Source organism: Hetaerina americana, unplaced genomic scaffold, assembly GCF_022747635.1.
Source record: "Hetaerina americana unplaced genomic scaffold, ioHetAmer1.1.p SCAF_37, whole genome shotgun sequence".
Taxonomy (NCBI): Eukaryota; Metazoa; Arthropoda; class Insecta; order Odonata; family Calopterygidae; genus Hetaerina; species Hetaerina americana.
Window position 1 is genome coordinate 1,154,496 of NW_027286952.1, and position 23,042 is coordinate 1,177,537.

At 39.6% G+C, this 23,042-nt stretch overlaps 1 protein-coding gene across 4 annotated transcripts in view; it reads left to right on the forward strand.

The window, feature by feature from the left end:
- The window catches only part of Sec5 (secretory 5), a 58,720-nt gene that overhangs the window by 7,872 nt on the left and 27,806 nt on the right, over positions 1 to 23,042 (forward strand). For all 4 annotated transcript variants that reach the window (XM_071589385.1, XM_071589382.1, XM_071589383.1 and 1 more), the window contains 7 exons: positions 2,251 to 2,403; positions 4,871 to 5,021; positions 5,245 to 5,467; positions 7,435 to 7,555; positions 8,861 to 9,075; positions 13,588 to 13,706; positions 17,956 to 18,107. In XM_071589385.1, the coding sequence (XP_071445486.1) occupies positions 2,251 to 2,403; positions 4,871 to 5,021; positions 5,245 to 5,467; positions 7,435 to 7,555; positions 8,861 to 9,075; positions 13,588 to 13,706; positions 17,956 to 18,107 (1,134 nt within the window). The remainder of the gene's footprint in view (positions 1 to 2,250; positions 2,404 to 4,870; positions 5,022 to 5,244; positions 5,468 to 7,434; positions 7,556 to 8,860; positions 9,076 to 13,587; positions 13,707 to 17,955; positions 18,108 to 23,042) is intronic.

Below are 23,042 nucleotides of genomic sequence, written 5' to 3' on the forward strand. Positions count from 1 at the left end.
GATGAAGGGAGGAAGAAAGTACTCAGAGATGAAGAGGGACCTGATATAGAATAGGATGATGGATTTTGCGTTTTGTTGGGAGTAATGAAATGTTTGTTGGGTAGTTGTGCCCATCCAAAAACCTACCTTAACCGGTAGATTACCTTAAAAAAATATTGTATACTTGCTGTTATATATAGTAAGACCTCTCAACTTCATGTACTACCTACCACCTGTCATACCGCCCAACATTCTTTTCCTATTCCTTCCTCTTCCACCTTACATTCTCCCCTTTATCACAGTCTTCAACATCCCACTGCCAATCAATATGCTTTTCATCCATGTTTCCTGCCTCCTTATGATCTCTCCCATAAATCCTCTCTCCTCCCCCACCGTACCTAGGACTCTCTCATTTGTTTTCCTTTCTGTCCACTTCACCTTCTCCTTCCTTCCCCACACCCTTCATTCAAAAGCCTTCAATCTACGTCTATCATCCTGCTTAAATGACCCATGCTTCCGCGCCATATATAGCTACATACCGTATCAAAGTTTAAGCAAGCCTTTTCTTTACATCCTTACTTGATGTCCGTGTCATCAATTACCTCCTCCTTGTGAAGCCTCTTTGACAAATGGAATTCTCCTTACAATCCTAATTTGACGTCAATACGTAAACTTCCATCTGCTCTGGTTTTTATCCCCTATTTAAACGTTCGATTTAGCCTTTCTCTTTCTAGGAAAACAAGCAACCTTTGTTTTTTTACATTAATTCTCATTCCGTACCTGTGTTTCAATGCAATCAGCAGAGTTTGCAGCCCCTTAGCTGACTGACAGACTAGAGCTAGGTCATCTGCAAATCTAACTGGTTTTATGAATTGTCAACCGAATTTCATTCTTGTCTCCAGTTCTTCCCGTAATGCCTTTTCATCATTTCCTTCACATATTCGTTGAACAACACAGGTGATAATGGACACCCCTGCATTACTCCTCTTCCTAACACTACCCATCCGTACTCCCCACTTGGACCTGATGGCAGTCTGAGACATGTTGCGGCTTAGCCCTCAGGGGTTAAATGAATGTACTTGTTGCGGTTTAGCCCTCAGCGGTCGAATGAATGTACAGGTTGCGGCTGTCCCTCCAATTTACTCCTAGTTTCTGCAATGTGCTTATTCTAACCAATTCACTGTATCAAATGTTTCTCCATAAGGGATATCATTACTGCAATGGTATCAAGTTGCCTCTCCCCTTCCTGAACCCAAACTGATCGTCCCCCAAGTAATCATTTGCCCTACTCTCTATCCTTTTATCGATGATCATGAGAACCACTTTCACTGCATGTGAAATCAAACTTATTGTTCTGTAATCCTCACATGAGCCTTTAGCTTTGCTGGAATAGGAACTAGCACTGATCTCACAAAGTTTACCGGCTAAATTCCGCCCTCATAAATGCTACAATTAGTCTGTTAAGGCTATCTCTCCCACATTTTCCTAAACCTTTTATTAGTTCCACTGGAATGTTGTCTACCCCCATGGCCTCATTTGATTTAATTTCCCTTCATACCCTTTCTATCTCATCATCAACTATGCCTGGACCTAAGCTTTCTTTATCTATGTGTTATTCTCTTTCAGTGTCTAATTTTTCTGGCCTCAGTTCTTTACCATACAGTGTTTCTATATGTGTCTTCCATCTATCGTGTATATTTTCTGTTTGAACCAGTATTTACTTCGATTTATCTCTAATTGTTAACACAGATTTTCCCTTCATACTTTCTGACAGTGCTTCCACCTTCCTCTTTAGTATACCCATTGCACTCTTCCCCTGTAAACTTTCCATATCTTCACACTGTATCTTCACTCCATGCTTCTTTTGCTCTATTTGTTACCCTTCTCAAATTATTACTTAACTCTTTGTATTTCCTTCTGCATAACTCGTTGCATATATCTTTCCATATCTTTCTCTCATCTGTTTTCCTAATCATCTTGTCCGTGATCCACGGTTTCCTTGTCATCTTCTTATTTACTAATCCTGTAATTTCATTTGTGGCTTTCAGTATGCCTTTGGTGTTGTGGTCCATTTTTTCTTTATAGTATCTTTTTAAATAATAAATTTACCTCTCTTTGAAATAAATGAGAATTCTAAAATGAAAAGAATATGAAATGCATAGGAGTAAATTTTTAAATGAATGAATTGAATGAAAAATGAATGCCTACAATAATAAAATGTAAAAGTGATGATTCTTTGGACGGAAGCCTATTAATGTTCTATATTTTAAGGAATTACCATCTGTGGCTGTGATTGTCTTCTGTCTGCGGAATGGAAATCCTCGAATAAAATCATAGCTCGATCAGGACCTGGCAAAGGACGTGGTGATATTATAATAATCACACGCTCCGGAGGGAAAGGATCTTCAACTGTTCAGTTCAGGGGTAAAGTATGACTTTGCAGCACTTTCTTGATGGAATGGAATAATGGAATCATTTCTTCCATGATTTGCTTGAATTGGCAAACACTACTGCACAATGAAATTGTCTTCTAGAAAAGCACTATGTTATGCAAGTCTTTGTTGTTGTCCAATTTTCATTAATAATCTCTTCATACCTGCCACAATATATGCAGCTCTTTTTGGAACCAAAGATCTTATTCTGTCCTATCTTTAATTTTGAATTATTGAGGAAAACTGCTTTTGAAGCTTGTAAGTTTTATGGAAAACTTCATGATTCCAACAGTTTGACATTGTAGACCCAAGGAACATACTCCAACAATTTAAGAGTGGAAATATCATTTGCCATGACTGAGATCAAAGGAAATTATTTTTACACTCTGAAAATTTTGGATTGTAATGCACATTTAGCGGATGACTCCATTAAAAATTACTGTGATTGCATCTCCTGCAGTGTCTTGGAAACAATCTGCACTTGTACAGGTGTCTTTTTTAAATTTTACAAATTTAGCTGATTTTCACAATGCCAACGGTAACTTCCTGACAGGATTTACTTAGCAATTTTGTCCGCTTAAATCTTGAACTGCATGGTTGTTAGTAGGTTTGCTTTTTGAGTCATTCCACACGAAGAAAAATATTGTTTTGGCACCCATCACCTTAAGGTTAGATGAAGCACAATGCGTTTTATCCATGCAACTATCTTAATAACCAGGGATGATGTTATTTATTCTGGTTTTATAGAGACTTAACTTTTGGTGAACCTCAGTGTCTTCCATATCTTAGGCATGCAAAGCAAGGTGCACTTTTTTACTAAGTAATATGTATTTCACTTCATAATCAATGACTCATCAATTAGCTCTGCAGTTAGATTAATCAGAATATTCATTAGGATTCCAGAACAAAATACATGTGGGTGTGTGCACAATGTTTGATTTAGGGCCATAAACATTCTTCCATTGTCTTGGTAACAATTTTTTATATAAATACATAGTTTTATTTATATAACTGTCATAGTTTGGGAATTATATGATTCTAGTGTTTTCATTTGATGGAATCATCCCAAAAATGTTCTTTTGTCTGCAGATGTAATGGTGATGGATTTCATCTTCTTTGAAAATTGTTGACATTTTTGTGCCGTTTCCACAAGATGACAGTCAGATAACTATATCAATAATATTCAAAACAATATGATTCCTAAAAAATATTTTACTGAAACGTATGTAGAGTTTATATTTATGTAGTTACCCTTATTTTGTTGTACTCAATTGCTTTTATTTTGATATTTTAGGCATTGATAATATGCCAGGGGCATTACAGTCTCCAGCTGAAGGGATCATCATCATAACGGACCCTTAGGCCAATTGCTTCTATTTGTAAAATGGATATTGTCATTTAAATATTCTTCCCAGGTATTTTTTTGAGCTAACTCTTGATCTGTAAAACATTTTCTACAGCTGGATTAGGAAGGAAGAAATGGCATGCAAGAAGCATTTGCTCTGAGGTGAAAGGGATACTTTATCCGTCTGCCATATATTTTGGCCCCAGCCTTGTGATGATCAATGCTTGTTTCCTTTGATTAGATCCTTTCCGAGCAGTGGAAAACATTTCTCTCAAGAAATTCCACGTCGTAGAGGAAATAAGAAAATTGAGTTCAAAGACAGAAATTCAAACTAAAATGATTTGAAATGTTTTGAATGTTATGGAAGAGTTGGTGATTGGTCTTTTTTAAACGTAGATCCAAATATCAAGTGAAATTTATTAGGCTCAATTGAAAAAAATAGAAATGTAATGGTGTGAAGAAAAAGATATTGGCTCTTTTCCACAATTTAAAATTATTACTGTGGAAAACATGCTGAAATAAAGAGTGCTAAAATCTTTTTTAGCTATTCATTTCATTAAGCTGGAAACTGTGTAAAATAAAATAGCTTGCAAAAGTCAATACTAAAACTTGTGATTTAGTATGTGCAGGGGTATATTTTGCCATATCTACTACTAATATAATTTGACTTACTGCTGTTTCTTTTTAGTATTATTACGAGCATTGTGCAGCAGATTCTAAGCATGCAGACGCAGATGCAGACATTATTAATGCTGAATGATGATTACTTTCAGTGTACCTTAAAAGTAAAAAACAAGACATTCTGCATGATGGACCGGATATATCATGTTCTTCTTTCCTTATATCTTTCACAAATACTGTAGTTTTGTCTTTTTTTCCTCTTTCTAAAATTTAATGTAATAGTTTTTCCTTACTGTGTTTGTTGATTACTGTGGTTGCTATATATTTTCTCTGATACTTGAGCATGAGTTCACATCAGTGTAGTTAAGCTAGCTAATGTTTTTACTTTCCTTTTGGTTTTTGAAATGCACCCTTTGCTATTCTGTGTCATTTAGTTTGATAGATATTTATTGTGACGTGTTTATATTTTTGAAATCATTGCCTGTCTCTACAGGGTACCATGAAACGATTGGCCCAATGAAAGAGAGTGCCGTGTGGGTGGAGGAAGCTCCACTGCAGAATTTGGCATGGGGTAGCCGGCGCTCCCTCTCTCCGACCACGTATCAGTACGAAGACCCTCTTGGCCTCTCTGTCGAGGGAAACGAGTTAGTACTAGCACCAGAACTTTATTTTTCTTTATTTTACATAATATATGAACTCTGCCGCAGTATTCAAAACAGTCCTCATCACTTTTATTTCCTCACTGTCCCTCTTGTCTCGTTTCGGTCCTCTATTTGTGACATTGCATTGGTTAATTTTGATTTTCGGATAATCTTGTGGCCAATGTACAATTTGCCTGCCCTAAGTTTAGCGGTCTGCTTGCCGTAGGAAGAAGTTCCCCGAGGATGACCTCCACGAGCTCTTCCCTGAGGGTGCCCTTGCAGCAGGGGGAGGCCCTGGCCCTGGCAAGTTGACCTCCGACAACTTCATTCCAGCATGGTTCCTCCTTGAGAACCACCATACTACGTCCTTTGAAGACTTGAAAGCGGGCCTGGCATATCTGCGAAGGAGGGTAGAGGCGCAGAAGGAAGGGCAGCTGTCTTTCCTCAAGGTGGGACTCCATCTGCACACCATTGCACGCACGCACCTGCCATGGTGCTGGGGTCAATAGCCAGAGCCCAAATCCAGATCAGCCTGGGGAAATACCAAAAAAAGTAGTAATGCTTGGAATTACAATATCCATTTTGTTGACGTGAGAAGGTTTCCCTCGGTTATGACATCACCAGCACTCTCCTGTCCTATATTGCCGGCATGGCCCTTCATGGTGGAGAAATGTATTTTTCCCATCACTATTTAGATAATAAAATAACGGTATTAGGCAATGGACCTTACCACTTATTTACTGGCGTAATTGGCACTTTTTTAAAATCTATTGAAATAAAATGAAATTATTAACTTTGTAATTCCACACCCTTTATTTTAAAACATGACCCAGGTTTCGACTTTGAACATCATCAGGTGGTCCTCATTGAAGCAATTTGGTACATGTACCTTATGATCGAGTAGTAGTAGTATTTAGGGGAGGCGACCGGCGGCTGAGGTCATTTGCGCCATAGGGGATGGATGGGAAAGGATGAAGGGTGGAGAGAAACCCGGCATTGGCATTAGTCTACTCTTTACGAAAGGCGCCAAGGGGTCCACAGCTTAACGTCCCATCCGACGGACGGCGTACTCATTCAAAGTGCCCACCACAAAGCACCTCAAGTAGGGATCGACATACCTCTGAAAAATATTCAACACCACCAGGATTTGAACCCAGGCTCTCTGGGTGGGAAGCCAGTACGATAGCCCCCGCACACACATCTCGATCCCCACCTTATGATTGACGGAGGGGGGCTGGTGAGAGAGGGAGGGAGGGGTAAAAAGGTTAAAATGTAGCAAGGAAGAAAAGAGAATTACATCTTTTGGTGTCAATCGTTGACTTGGAAGAGTGGTAGGTAGGTCTAGGAGTTGGGAGTGGGAGGGATACAAAATTTTGTTGGCAAGCTCATCCTTGCAACGGACGCATTACAAAATTTCCAACTGCCCCAAAGCATCAAGCCTTTGCCCTCTATTTTCAAAATGTAGAATTTCAGTCATAAAGGCACTTTTGTGGTCATTCTCAATGAGGTGCTTCACACAGAGGAATGCTATGTTCTTATTCTTTACACATGTTTAGTGTTCTTTTATCGTTTCTTTAAATTTTCATCCTGTTTGCTCAATATACTTCGTGTTACATTACAAGCAATTAAATTTTAAAAAATAAAGTGTGTGGAATTACATAGTCTATAATTTCATTTCAACATGTTATGCAAATTCCATAAAGTAACACTGGAGACAACAAATTTTTTTAAAACACTTATCTGTGTGACTGCAAGTGACCTCACCATACCTTAAGCTTAGAGGATGGGGAGGGATGGATCACGCAAGGTGTTTTGAGTGATGCAGACATCTTTTGTAAAAGGATTCTTGTTGAAGGGTGGTCCATATGGAGATGGCAGTATAATGATTGGCTTCAAAACATGGGATGGGAGGAACGGCCACTGTTACCGATGGAATGAGTTTACTCTTCCAATCTGCTTTTGTTGTTTCTAAGTGACATTCATTTTAATGGCTCATTGGGGAAGATAGAATAAAAAGTAGCATTTTGCAACAGCCTACAAGCTATGGAAATTTTTGTCGGAGCTGCCTCATAAAAAAGTGTGGAATGCTACAGCTATGGTAAAAACAGTAGCATCCATGATTGTGTGTGCTGCTTGTAACTACTTCCTGCCCAGCCCTGTAGATGTTCTTTTGTTGCATCATTGTCTAAACTGTTGAACTACTGTAATTACTGTATATTTTTCACTTTTGTTTTTTCCACCTGTGACTTAGTTCTCATGTAATACTGTTTACCCCGGGCCAAAAGGGGTACTCCCCGGGCAAACAAAGGAAAATGAAGGGCTATGTTGATGGTGTAATTATGACGCACTGCGTCATCATGAATGTGAGCTTCTGGAGGAGCTGCTGAATCTCACTCTCCCTCTTCAATCTCCAAAGGCAAATGTAGGAGCCGTGATGGATCAACTGGACACAATTGTTGCATTGAAAGAACGATTTGAGGCTGACATGAAAGCATTGGGGCCAGACCCAACAGCAAAGGCAGAGCAGGCAATAAAAGGCAAGTGGGCAAAGGGCATCATTTGAATTATTCGTGCAGGCTAAAGCTCCCTTTTTGGCTCTTATGGCCAGTCTTAGTTTTCATGCTGGTTTCCACTGTGTACTGTCAAATTACCATTGTGACGAAGTAATGAGGGCATCAATTATTGTCAGCTGAAAATCCAAATTACTTAAAATTTGTGCACATGTGCCTATATATGTATATATATATATGCGAATAAATTAATATATATATATAATATATATACATACATATATATATATATATATATATATATATATATATATATATATATATATATATATATGTATGTATGTATGTATGTATATATATGTATATATACATATATATATGTATGTATGTATATGTATATATGTATATATATGTGTGTGTGTATATATATATATATATATATATATATATATATATATATATATATATATATATATATATATATATATATATACATATATATATACATACATATATATATACACATATATATACATACATATATATATACATATATATATATATGTATGTATACATATATATGTGTATATATATATATATATATATATATATATATATATATATACACACACATATATATATATATATATATATATACACACACATATATATATATATATATATATATATATATATAATGAGATAACAATCCTTAAAGTCCTTTTATCCTTGAATGTAAAACAGCTGAATTCTCAATTTTAATGCTCTCCATATTAACTTCTGAGCCATAATGATTGATTGTTGAGTGCACTGCTGGTGGGGAATGTGTGGCAACTAAATCTGCTAGTGAATTCTCTTAGATACCTAAGTCATCTCTGCTTAAGCCTCCGATTTCAACAAATTAAATGAATCTGATAACAGTCATTGAAGGACACTGGAGAAAAGCCACCCATTTGACATGGCATCTTCTATTTGTATGTATGCTAAATGTGTCAAGCCGATTTAAGGCATCATCCTGAGTGAAGTGTAGTAGACATCTCATTTCTGCAAATTATGATTGTTACAAAATAGGTGAATAATAAATTTATAATGTTTGTAGGCCCTTGGGTGCTTGATTTAATGGTTACTGGGTATTTAATTTCTATAACTTATTTCTTGCCTCTGCAGAAAAAGGCCCCTTGCCAAAGAGCAGGCTAAAGATGGGTAAATAAAGACATCTCTGTTGACCCAAATACTTCCCTCCTGCACTCTTGAATGATTGGAGTAAATTCATTTCGACTCGTCCGCAGTTTGACTGAATCATAAAGTGAAATCTCACTCTCCCGCTCTCAGAATCAGAGCGACAGGCAACGGAGCTCTTCCGAGAAGTCTTGGGGCGACGAGAGAAGGCGGAGGCAATTCGGAATGCGCTGGGTGTACTGCAGCGGCATCGCTTTCTCTTTGCCCTGCCGAGCACAATCGAGAGGAACATCCGCCGAGGGGAGTACGAACTGGTCATCAATGACTACATGAGGGCCCGATCACTCTTTGGCTCAACCGATGTCCCAGTGAGCATTTCCCACTTGAAATTTTGCAGCACAATTGAATATGCCTAGTAAATGTAATGTTCCTTATAAGTATCTATTCATTATTCATGTTTGCCTGCCATGTGCATAATAATAATATTCCTTATTCATTCATGGTATATTAATGGCTATGATGGATGTCGTGGTTAAATTGTGATATAGTACAAATACAATTATAATTACAAATGAACAGTAAGCACAAAAAGAAAATTTATTAAAAATTGATGCTTGAAGAATCCTGGTCTAATATTCATCCAGGGAAAATAGAACTTGTGCAATGAGCCATTTCTCTAATATCGGTCTAAATATTCTATTTCTAACATTTTTGGCTGTGTTTGGCACCAGCTTACAGTATTTGACATACCTGCTCGCAGATTTATAAGTACTTGAAAACCTACATCAAGGAATGTATTTAGCCCCGGTGCCTAGTTGTATCTTAGTTATATGATGCATGTTGTAGGCTGGTTTTGTGCTTATCCCTTCTCAGTCCTGGCAAGTTTCTGTGTCGATGCATAGCTGTGGGTGCACTGCTTCACTCCAGAGACAAAGGAACAGTTGAAACGGAGGGTTCACCTTCTGACGAGGGCAACACAGTGAAATCGGGCAAAAAAGTGATGGCCTTGGATTTGTGGGATGTACATGGAATCATTATATCGACTAATTGCAAAAAAAGACAAATGATAAAAGGAGAGGATTGTTTGTCTTTATTGCACTGGGTTAGGGAAGAAATAAAAAAGTTTTAATTTGGCAAAAACAAATTCTCCACCATCAAGTCAATGCACGGGTACACATGTGTACCCTTTCAATGGTAAAAATCATGGAATTAATAAATCTAAAGTTTGGAAAAATGTGTGATCACCAGTGATCCCAAGATGCTAGAAGAACGAGTGCCAAGCGTAGAGTGAAGCAGCCAGCGTGCAATCAATCCAGGAATTCCCCTCTCCTCATCACTTATTACGTGAAAACTCTTGTTAAGCCAGTTATATTTTCAAAATATGTTTGCTCGTTTTGCAAAATGCTCATTGCGCAAGGTGTTTGTTGAATGAGGTTCCACTGTATTTACAGTTTAATGGCTTCCAAGATACCCTGTTAAAATATATCACATCTAGCTTGCATGATAGTAACAGTTGGTACAAATTAATTGGCAGCATTCACAATTCCTCAACGGTATGTATGGCATGCAACAATGCTTTGTGTTTGGCCATCTTAAATGTAGCCATTGTCATGACCCTCTTTCCTTATGACCAAACATTCTAGCTTAGTTTTACTGATCTCAGGAAGACTGCAGGTTACAGTATAACAGAAGACTTGTGTTACCTTGTCACAAGCCGGTAACCAGCATTATGTCAACAATTTTTTTTAAAACCACTTTAAATGCATCATGAAGTTTTCTCGGGTCTTCCACCGGGTCAGGGGTTCCATGTTGGCCGACGTGCTTTGAGCAAGCGGATGGAGTGGCAATGGAATCTCCATTCTCCCCTGCCATGGCCAACTTCTTCATGGAAGACAAAAGAGAAGGCACTCAAATCAGCCCCGCTCCGCCCAAAACATTTTTCCGCTATGTCGACGATACCTTTGTGGTTTGGTCACATGGGAAGGATGTGCTCAATGAATTCCTGGTGTACATGAATCGCCAGCACCCCAATATATCCTTCACAAAGGAATTAGAAATCAATGGCAAACTCCATTTTCTCGATATCCAGGTTCAACTTAAGAGTAATGGCACACTCGGGCATGAGGAGTATGGGAAGCCGACGCACACTAGGTTGTACCTCAATGGAAAGAGCCACCACCACCACCCAGCCCAAAGGCAAGCAGTGCTGAACACAATCTTCCAACAAGCCATGGTCATCGCCGACAAAAATAGTTTGCCAGAGGAGATTAACAACCTCAAGACTGCCTTCCTCCAAAATGGGTGTAGTGTACGAGAAATCTCTTTGGCCCTAAAAAGGGCCTTCAACCCGCAAGCACGGATGATGAAGGAGGAAAGAGAAAAACCAATAGCCGGGGCCTGCTTGCTGTATGTCACCTCTATCTCTGGGAAAATATCCAGGATACTGGCGAGGCATAAAATCGAGGCAATCCAGAAACCACCAGGAAAAATTAGAAATTTGCTAGTCAGAGCCAAGGACCCAATCGGCCTGAAGACCCCAGGCATATACCAAGTGCCGTGTGCCTGCAGAGACGTCTGCATTGGATAGACGGGGCAATCCATCAAGACCAGATTGAAGGAACACAAAAGACACTTACGACTGGGGCAGTTGGAGAAATCAGCCATTGCCAAACACAGCATCAGGATGGATCACTCCATTAATTTCAACGGGACGAAGTTACTTGCCCCAGCCAGTGGTTGCTGGGACCAAAGAATCAATTGAAATTAGAATGGCAGGAAGTAATTTCAACAGGGACTCCGGCTATTCCCTCAGTAATGCATGGAAACCTGTGCTAAAGGAGGTAAAATAAGTAAGGAACAGACCACAATTGGCGACCAATCAGGAGGCTCCTCTTCGGACCAATCACAAGTCATCTGACCTGAGAGCGCTGAGAAAGTGTATAAGATGGCCAAATACAGAGTGGACATGCGTGAGTCGGGCATCGAAACGTCGGCCAATATGGAACCCCTTCCACCCGGTGGAAGACCCGAGAAAACTTCATGAAGCAAATACGCCAGGAAAGCACCAGATCTTACTTCACTTTAAATGCAGTCTTCCCGCGACACTCAAAAATCTGTTGTGAATAAAACTGACTCTATCAAACTACAAGGGTTCCATCTTTTAGACCGAATATGGTGAAAACAGTGGATGTAATAATAATTCATACTTTAATTATAAAATTTTCACCATCAAAACTGTGCAGGTATGCTCCCATGAAGTCTCAATGGAAGAGAATTTCATTCTTTGCCAAATGAGGATGTTTTTTTCTTGATTTCCTTGCTCAACTGGCCCTTAATACTCTTCTTTTAGAGCTTGCCCTCTTTGCATGCAATCAATGTAGATGATTTTCCATGCATCCTAAAGACCGTGGCCATCACTTGGGCGGCCAATTTCATTCTCTTTGCTTGGATCGTTTCTTTGTCTTTGGAGTGTAGTATTGCATCCAACTTCATCCACAGTCATGTATCAATTCATCAACTTGTTAGAATTGCGATGGAAAAGTGCCAAACGACCCTTTAAATCAACCACACAATTGATTGCGTTTATTCTTTACTGAGAGCAAACCCATCTTGCTGAGATTTCTCCCACGCTCAATATTATGTGCAAAATTGAAAACACTGTACCTTGTGATATATGCCTGTGGCCTCGACTGTTTTGTGAACTTGGATTCAAAACCACATGGTGCAATGGGTCAATCAATTTGGAGGAAGTCACTTGCGCTGGATGTTCCGAACAGTATTTATCATTTGTGGATAAATGGCCATGTTTAAAACTCATTTACCCAATTGCAATCAGTCACAAATACGGGAGCAGATGTGCCATCAATTTCATCCAACTCGGCTTTGATCTCTTTGGGTTTTAAGCCTTTTAAATAGAAGTTTTTAATCATTCCATTAAATTCATTTTTTTCCTATTTTTATAATTAAACAAGTTTTTTGCTCCAATTGGCTATGAAAGTGCAAGCATTGAAATGATGGGTTTAGCTGAAATTGTAACAGCTGTGCGGTGAAAGATGAGACTTACTAAAAGCAAACGTTTTGCAATACTATGAGTGCCATCTGTTGGATTTTGTTAAGGATTATTGATCGACCCTTGTTTTTAAATCTTTGAACTCAAGCTTTTGCTCGTGTTGTCATTGCATAATACCACACTATTTGTTCTGATTAATGATTCTATTGTTTATGAAATAAGAGTTTCTCTAGAAAGCATGCCTATGATCCTATCTATATATTTATCATCGCTTACAATGCAATGCTCTTCCAGCAAATTATTTGAGACAGTAGCAATAAGAATTGCAGAAGTCTTAGTATTGGTGCTGACTATGAAATGTTTAGTAATTCAGTTTTCAATAAAAACTTAGATGCTTTTGACATTATTGTAAAAATCCAATAAATTTTCTCATGGGCATGTAACTCTTGCACATTTGAACACTTGTGGAAGGATTTTGGCATCTTCATAATCAATTGGATAACTCAAAATCAGACTTAAATGTGGTAGATTTCATGACCTCAAAATGTGTCACTTGTGTTCAACCGATAATGGTTGGTGGAGTAACTTGTGAGCATGTGCACCCGTCTGCCGTTGTTTCCTCTCTCACAGTGATTCTTTCAATTGAGTGCCTTGTGCTGACTGCAACTGCTATGGTGCAAGCACTCTGGCTGTAGACTTTTTTCGTCGCATACATGTAAGAGATGCAAGTTGTTTCAGTGTCTGCGTTTTGTTTTTGGTTGTTGCACGCAAGTGGATAGCCATGCAGTCAGCCCCCCGAATGCGAAGAGCCACCCTTGTTGACTGGTGTGCCCTCTGGGCAGTCGCTCACCCCCTCCTCTTCTGCACACAGGTCTTTCAGAAGGTTTTTCAAGAGGTCGACCGGCGCATTGGTGCCCTGCGAACTGCCCTGTTGTCACGGCTCAGGGAGCCAGTGCCCGCCCCTCTTGACGAACAGAAGAAGATCATCAAGTGAGTCCAACCGACTGCACCTCCTCTGCCACTTCATGTTTCATTTATTTGTTTATAAATGTTTTGAATGCATGGATGATTTTTTTTCCTGGCCAACTGTGTGTGTCATGAATTTTGATATCTTGCAAATTATTGGAATGCATTGTAGAATTTTTTGGATGTCAAGATGCACACTAGATTATGGGCCCTGTGGCCCAAGTGAAGATGCGATATTTTGTGCAATAATTGTCCTTTTCAATTTACTGTTCCTATAGTTTAATTTGTGGCTTTTAATATTCTTTCATTAAGTGTTCCCATTTTTCTTCTACTGGTTGCCTGTCCTTGCTCATAAACTTTACCACACTCTCCTGGTAGTCCTTAGTTTTCATCCCAATTAATGTTTTGCATATTTCATTTTGTCATCTCTCTTCCCAGCTATGTCCTCTTGAATCTAATGTTTTACCTTATTAGTACTAAATCATGATGTGAATCGGCATTGGCTCTTGTTGGGAAACTGCACAGATTGATCACAATGTTTATAAGTATGTGACCTATCATAGTATGTATAGTCCAACTGATGCCTTTCCTAGTCTCCTGACATTTTCCATGTTTACCTATGCCATGTTTACTGTGGTGTCTACACCAAGTGTTTGTGTCCTATAACTGATCATACGCTCTGTCAATTTCTTCCTTCGTATGATTGCTTGGTGGCATGTATACCGTAAGGATAACCAACTTTGTTGGTTTTGCTTTTACTTTGAGTAGTATCTTCAATCGGCCACTTTCTCTGTGTTTAATACACTTCCTCCCACCTTTTTGTGCAATATTATTGCCACCCCTTGCTGGCTCTCTTCCCCCCAACTGTATGCTACTATTGCTCCAGTAATTCTTGCTATCTTTCCATCTTGCCTCGCACAGCCCTAAAATATCTATACTACCTCTTTCATCTCCTGCTTTATATTTTCATAATTCCCTGTTTTCAACATTGTGCCAACATGCCAAGTCCCTATTTAACTAGTTTATTCGTCTTCTGTGTTTTCTGTGCTGCTGCAGTCACTTATGCTTTGCAATGATTTTTGAGATGATGACCGCAGAAGCCTTGCCTCTCCTTCTGCTGCTAGCCTCTGCGCATGGCCTTGTGGGTCCAGTTCCATAGCTGCGAGGACTCATTTCCATCCTTGCGTTCATCATAAATTCATGGGATAATGATTGAGGTGGTTTTCTATAGCCCTCCTCAATGGTGTGTGAAACGTGGCACCATCATTCAAACGGCCACTCCACTGGGTTAGCTGCTTCACTGTGCTGTCTACATTTGACCTGATTCCTACCTTTCAACCCATTTTGTATGGGGAACCCTACTGGAGTAATTATTATCGCTCTTGCAAGCATGGTTATATGGTGCGGGATTCATCCATAAAGTAATGAGACTCGCTGCAGTGGGACTCTCTAGTTACCAGCAGCGCACTCCCCCGTGGCAGGATTCTTGGTGGGGGTCTAGGCACAGGTAGGAAATTGCATTTGAGTTCTGGCTCAGTGATGATCATACATAGTACTAGAGCTGTCTTTGGGTTTTTGTCACGGCTGAAAACTTAAAAAATGGAGTGTTAGCTGGAGCAGTGCCTTAACGATTAAATTTAGCTTTCACCTGGACAAAACCACTTCCAAGATGCTTGACTTGGTTGAGGAGGCTTACAAAGAGGTTTCCCGATGGTTCGGTGTGTTCAAGAACGAAAAGGAAAGTGTTTCCAGACATAGACGATCTGGATGACCTTCATCGAGTGGTTTGGACAAAAATATGGCCAAAGTAAAATATCTGGACTCCGACCGTCGTTTAAGTGTGTAGAGATTAAATGACAAAAACCTCAAAACGTACAAAACAGTGGTTCACAAAATTATTTCTGAAAGTTTGATCATTCAGAAGGTTTGTGCGAGAGAGCATATTACTGGAAGCTCCACCATGACAATGCTCCAGCCCAGACAACCACCTTCATTGTGATCGCCTTCCTGGCCCAGATAGGGGTTGAAACTCTGCCGCAGCCACTGTACAGCCCCGATATTAGCCCAGCAGACTTTTTCCTGTTTTTTGGGTACCATGACTTTTTGATTCAGAGAAACCTGGAAGGTCACTGTTTTGAAGATGTTCCCACCATCCAACAGGCTGTCACAGAGTGCTTGAAAGACGTAACGACAGATAACTTCCAGGAAGCGTTTGCAGCATGGGACTCGCATTGACAGCAGTGTATTGGCACCCAAAGAGACTATTTTGAAGAATTTCCACAAAAAAATGCTGATCAGATTAATAAATCTTTTTACCAAACCCAGTCTTATTGTTTTATGGACAAATGGACAAACCCTGTGTACTACCTTGATCAAAAAGTTCCCGGAATTTATTCAGAAAATTAAAAATACAAGTTTATTCATCTAAATCTATATTGTCCCCTTCAAAGTAATCCCCATCGACTGCAACACACTTATGCCAGCACTTGATCCAATCCTCGAAACATTTTTTATATTCGGTTTTCGGTATGTCCATCAGTGCTTCCTGCGATTTTTCCATTACTTCCTCTCGGCTGCTAAAACGCGTTCCCCGTAATGGTTTTTTAACTCGATTGAACAGAAAGAAGTCACAGGGAGCCAAATCAGGTGAATTCGGTGGCTGTTGGATGGTATTTGTTGCATTTTTCGTCAAAAAATTACGAATAATGATAGCACTGTGCGACGGTGCGTTATCATGGTGCAAAATCCACGAGTTTTCTGCCCACATTTCTGGTCTCTTTCGGCGAATTGCTTCACGCAAACGTCTCATAACGCCCAAATAATACTCTTTGTTTACTGTCTGGCCTTCTGGCAAAAATTCATGATGCACTACACCGTTGTAATCCATGAAAACCGTCAGCATTGCCTTCTTTTTTGACTGAAAACGACGTGGTTTTTTTGGTCTCGGCTCATTTGGTGAACGCCATTCACTTGCCTGATGTCTGGATTGCGTGTCGTACTCATAAACCCACGTCTCGTCTCCAGTAATGATCCTTTTGATGAATGTGGGATCGGATTCAGCCTCGCAAATCATGTCTTTTGCGACGTCAACACGGTCTCTTTTTTGCATGAAATTGAGGTCTTTTGCTGCTACACGACGGAAACCCAAATCATTAACCACAATGTCTTGGGCGGATCCATAGGCAATGTTCAAGTCCTCCGCTATTTCTCTGATGGTTAATTTGCGGTTATTGACCAACATTTCTTTTACTTTATCAATTTTTTCACCGACTTTCGATGTCGATGGTCTGCCACTGCGTTCATCATCTTCGATTGACTCACGACCACTTCTGAACCGCTCGTGCCACTGGTAAACGACCGTTTTTTTTAGAGAATCGTTGCCGAAACACTTTTCCAACATTTCCAACGTCCGTGCGCCACTAAATCCGTTTTTTACGCAAAATTTAATACAAGTTCGTTGTTGCAAATTTAAATCCATTTCTGCAATTGTAAAAAATCGCCAACACACACAGAGATAGATGTACTCTTGGCTACGTAACTTTTGCAAATGTCAAGTTATGACACTAAGATTTAAAGGGAATATCAACAACAGATGTACCAATTTAACAAAAAAAAACAGAACTCAAATCGGAACGATGGGAGCGCCACACGGTGGTTATTCCGGGAACTTTTTGATCAAGGTAGTATTAGAACAAACAAGCACTTCCTGCACGTCAAGGCGTGTAATCCATGGGGAGGGTTGGGTGGACATGAAACATTGATTTTTTGTGGTAATTCTAAGAGTTATGAGGTGACCAAAGGTATTTGGCTGGCCTCAGTAGACCATCCATCCCATATATAAAAAAATCATTAGCACAGTTATCAACCCAAAGATCGGTTTGGTAGGTGATGGTAGAATTCACTCTGTATGGCATGTGAAATTCACACATCAGATTAGGGGGATTAAGTAGGGGCCACTTCCTTTCCAGTAGGGATCAGGGGGGCCAGTTCCTTCCCCTGCATCAGTTAACATTTCCCAGGTAGACCTGGTACCTGAAAAATCATATGGCTTGGGTGGAGCTGAGGGGCTTGTCTGGGAAGCAAACCCGTGCCCTCCGGTCAGTAGTCCAATGCTCTACCCCCTGGACTACTGCGACCCATTCTACAAGTTTATGTCCTAAAAATAAGATTAACATACATCAATTCTATGTTTATGTTTATATTTAAACCATTCTGGTTTATGTATAATAACAGAAAAATGTAAATTGTTGGTGACTTAGAAATTTTTCCCCAGGAATCTGGTGAGTTTTGAAGCAGAGGGTGATCCAGGCTGGGAAGCCATCCAAGCGCGGCACCAACACCTGCTCCACCTGCTGCGGTCATGCAAGGACGAACATCTCTCCTCCTGCTCCTCCTCGGAGTCTCTGGCATCCCCGGATGGCGATGGTTGGTAGTTGTAATCAAAGCTGCAATGGGGTGGAGTGGCTCTCTCTGAAATCAAGTGTGTCCGTTTGCTCCCTTTGTGCTTTGCCATTTCATTGAGTATCTCTGTGGAAATCTAATTGGAAGTACATACAAGCATGGCTTTGTATGGATTATTGCGCGACTCTTGCATTCCAGAGAGAATCATTGGACACAATGCAGTTGCTGCAATATAATTCATTGTTTTTGAATGCTGCACTGCCCTTCCAACCTGTTACTCTCTCGCCATTACTCCATTGGTCATTATTGCTGATTTCTGATCCACTCCACTCACCGTTGGCCTCTTTGGAGGTTTTCAACTCATCCGCATGCATTTTGTACAACGAAACATATTTTCATCCACTTCACCGCCCACCTGAAAGTATCCATGCCACAAACGGGATTCGGTTATTTTTTATAATCATTATCAGGATGCATAATTATTATCTTTGCCAAAGAATTCATTCATGTCTGGTAGGTCCCTTGTCGGCCGTTGGGCATTTCTTTGTCTCTCTCATCCCAGAACTCAATCTCAGCCCAATTGCCCTCAGCCTACCCACCTCTTAATCATGATAATTTTGTTTCGCTTGTGATTGCATCGAGGCTTCAGTGGCTTAATTAGTAGTTGTGTGCATCACAATCAAAATGAAGGCATGGAACCTAACACTTTGAAGCTGAATCTTGAAGTGAGAATCAAATGCATAATTGATCAAATATCCAGTCCTCTCCTGGCTTATCTGCTGAATGAATCATTGTCGGGTCTTCCACCAGGTGAGGCTTTCCATCTCTGTCTATCGTGCTGTGACCAACTCACTCCTTTTTTCCTCTCTCCCTTTTTGATTGTGGTGTAGTTCGTTTTGGAGGAATGGTTTGCTCTATTGAAACTAAAATTTAAGAATATTAGGGTGCCTGAGATTAGGACAACCAGAAAAGCCAGCCAGATACTGATCTTAGTACCAACCAAGATCATGGCGTCAGTTATTTGCCAGGTGAAATGTTTTTGCTGCTTGCATGGCTGTTGGCATTGACTAAGCACTTGAGATCCTCTGCCACAAGAGCAATTTCGATGAGGATGTATATGCAGGTTTCAAACTTGAGTTGCAATCGGAAGCCTATTCTGAATTGTAGACATGGAACCAGAAAAAATAGGCAGCTAATAAGGACTCCATTGCTCTGCAGACCATTAAGGGAGCATTTACGGTGGAACCTCATTCAATGAGCATAATTCATTGTGCGATGTTTTGCACAAAGTGAAACACTCATTTTGGGAAACAACTTTTTGCATATAAATTAATGTAAAATAAGATAAGGCGTTCCATGCTTAACAAAATAAATTATGTACAGGGTTTATTCAAAGAAAATTATGTGGAAAATTTTTAGGACCGTTGATCAAATCCACCTTTTCTTCAATTGCGGAATGAAGCAACCGAGAATGCAAACTCAATTTGTAAAAAGAAAAAAGAATCAAAATAAATAGTATGTGTACCTAATTCCTTTTTACAAGGGTAATCTGAAAAGATCTCGGAATGTAATAGAAATGAATGACTCACCTCAGTGAGACTTTTATTTTTCCATTTAGTCTCCCTGTACACTAATCAACTTAGTCCAGCTATGTTCCATTGATCCCATCTCAAAAATTAGCTTCCTTCAGGCCTACAAAATACCCATCTAAGTTGGCCCTTAGTTCTTGGTTTGATGAGAATCTCCGTCCATCAAGGAAAATTTTGAGCTTGGGGAAGAGATGGAAATCTGTTGGAGCCAAATCTGGTGAAAAAGGCAGGTGCGGCAACAGTTCATATCTTAGTTCACGTATTTTTACCATTGCAACGACATGTGTGGGCATACATTGTCTTGATGAAAGATGACTTTCTTCCTTGCCAAACCTGTCCTTTTTTCATATATCTTTTGCAGTAGTTGGTCCAGGAGGTTAGTGTAGTATTGTCCAGCAATTGTTTGACCAGTGAGAAGATAATCCATCAGCAGAATCCCTTTTGCATCCCAGAAAACTGAAGCCATCACTTTTGCGGCCGACCATATCGACTTTGCTTTCTTTGGTGGTGGTGAATCAACATGCTTCCACTGCTTTGACTGCTGTTTGGTCTCTGGGGTATAGTAATGGACCGATTTCATCTGTGGTCACAAACCAGAGCAGAATATCATGTTGGTTGCTCTTATAATTGGTGAAACATTGTTCAGAAATTTCCATTCTGATGCATCTGTGATCCTGCGTCAAAAGACACAGCACCCATCCAGCAGAGAATTTGCTTCTACAAAATTCCACTGATGAAATGAATGTGGTATGCCCGTCACAGCTTCAGCGATTTCTGGCACTTTCAGTCGACGATCCTCCTTGACCATTTTATGCACCTTTGCAATAATTTGTGGGGTAGTGGCACATTTTGGTGGAGCACTGTGTGGATCATTAATTATGCTGTCCCGACCAAACTTAAACTTGTTTGTCCACTTGGCAGCAGTTGAATGTGAAGGAGTTGAGTCCTCCAGAGTATTCCTGAAGTTGGCATGCATTTCCTTTGCTTTCATGCCTTTCTTCATGGAGCATCATTAAATCACTGCCGGAATCTCAATTATTTCCATCTCTCCTCATCCCTTTTCTCCCACTTTCATCATGTGATGCTGCTGAGTTAAAGTGAATGATGTAAGTTACCATTTGGATGTTCATCATTGAGTGTTAGGAAGGGTACACTTGTAATTAGTACCGTGGTTGAGATGCCCATCATGTCACTCCGGTCTGCTTCATCCAGACATCTCATTATCCCAATTGATTGACCTCTAGTGAATTTGTTCTAAAGTCATGCATGCAAGCACCACATGTCAGAGTGGTTTAAAAAGTTTTTGCGAGAGCAACAGGTGGTGAGGAAAGAGTCTATGTCCATGTTGTCTATTTACGTCTGCAGTGAATGATGTAGTTGGTGTTTGGGGTTATAACCAGGATTGATCTAATTATTACTACGTAATGGTCCATATTCTTCACTTTTAAGAAATTGCCATTATTGATAAAATGCATTATGCTTCTTCAGCCTTAATTTTGCAGCCATTGAATATGTTTAATTTTAAACAATTGTTTACATTTTTTAAAGAGAATGTTTGACTTGAGATTAATTGCTCCTTTGAAAATTTTTTCTAAAAAGAAGAAATTAAAGTATTGTTGGGGTCTTGCTCATGTTGTTCTAAGTTACATGAATTAATGGAAATATCTTTCTTATATAATGGCACCGTAACAAGCAGTAACTGTCATCAATATTTTCCATAACTTTTGCTTAATGCCATCCTTAAATGTTTAATGTTTCTGGCTGTTACAAGTACCAAGTTGATGGTTTGTAATCATAAATGATAGATAAATTTTCATTGGTATACAATCCTTAATAGAAATCATTATGTTTGAAGAGAAAATTAATGACAATACGATAATAATAACATATTTTATGTATTATTTTATTATTGGTAATCTTCAGGTTAAGGTTGGTGTTGGTAAATCACCTCAATTATTAATCCTAAGATTTGATGAATATACGAGGTCTATTCAAAAAGTATCGTAAACTTTGAATTTTCACGGGTTAAGTATATTTTATTTTTTTGTGGCGTTATGTTCGCATTTGTGTCTTGCACTTATACCAAAAAGTTTGGCCATTTTGAATGTTCAGTTAATTGTTGACAGCTGTTTTGCTCGGACATGTTTTGGCTTATCTTCGATTTTTGTCTGTTCCAAAAAATGGATCAAAGAATCAGAATCAAATTTTTTGTGAAAAACGAAATTTAAGTGTGCGGATGCATTCCGAATGTTGACTGTGGCATATGGAGGAGCTACTTTGGACCGAGGCAATGTTAATCAGTGGTACAAAATGTTTTCAAGAGGGCCGAGAAGATATGAACTACGATGAGTGTGCTGGATGCCCAAGCACGCCAACAACAGACGAAAGCATTGATGAAGTGAAGAAAATGGCATTGGCCAATTGGTCGAATCACTGTTAGAGAAGTTGCTGAGGACCTAAACATATCGATTGATTGGCTCGTGCCATTCGATTTTTACCAATGACTTGGGCATGACACGGGTCCCCGAGAAATTCGTACCAAAATTCCTCAATTTCGATATAAAACAGCATCGCATTAACATTGCTAATGACTCGGTCTGGGACGACCCAAATTTGCTCCAGAGGGTCATAACTGGTGGCAAGTCATGGGTTTATGGCTATGACATGGAAACGAAAGCTCAATCACCCCAATGGAAGCTGCAGCTCGAGCCAAGACCGAAAAAAGTGCGCCAATGTTAATTAATCATAATGTTCGGTCGAATGTGAAAGTTTTGCTAAAAGTTTTCTTTGATTGTAGGGACGTGGTGCATCGTGAGTTCTTGCCACAGGGTAGAACGGTAAATAAGGATTATTACCTGCAAGTTATGTGCAATTTGCACGAAGCAATCCACCACAAACACCCGGATTTGTGGGAGAACAAAAATTGGCTTTTGCACCATGACAATGCCCCTGCTCACACATTGTTACTTTTGCACAAATTTTAGGCCAAAAAAACACACTAATGATGCCGCAGCCACCGTATTCCCCAGATCTGGCCCCCAGTGACTTTTCCTTGTACCCGAAATTGAAGAGGCCCATAAAAGGACGACGCTACACTACGAGTGACGAGATAAAGACTGCATCGAAGGAGTTGAACAATATCACAAAAAATGATTTTTTGAAGTGCTTTGAGGATTGGGAAAAACGTTGGCACAAGTGTATAATATTTGATGGGGATTACCTTGCAAGGAACAAAATAGATGTTCATGAATAAATGAATAATTTGCAAAAAAACACAGAAGTCATGATACTTTTTGAACAGACCTCGTATGTAAATGAATGTTGTTCAGATGAAAATAGTTCTTACATTGGATTATTGGAATTCAAGGCC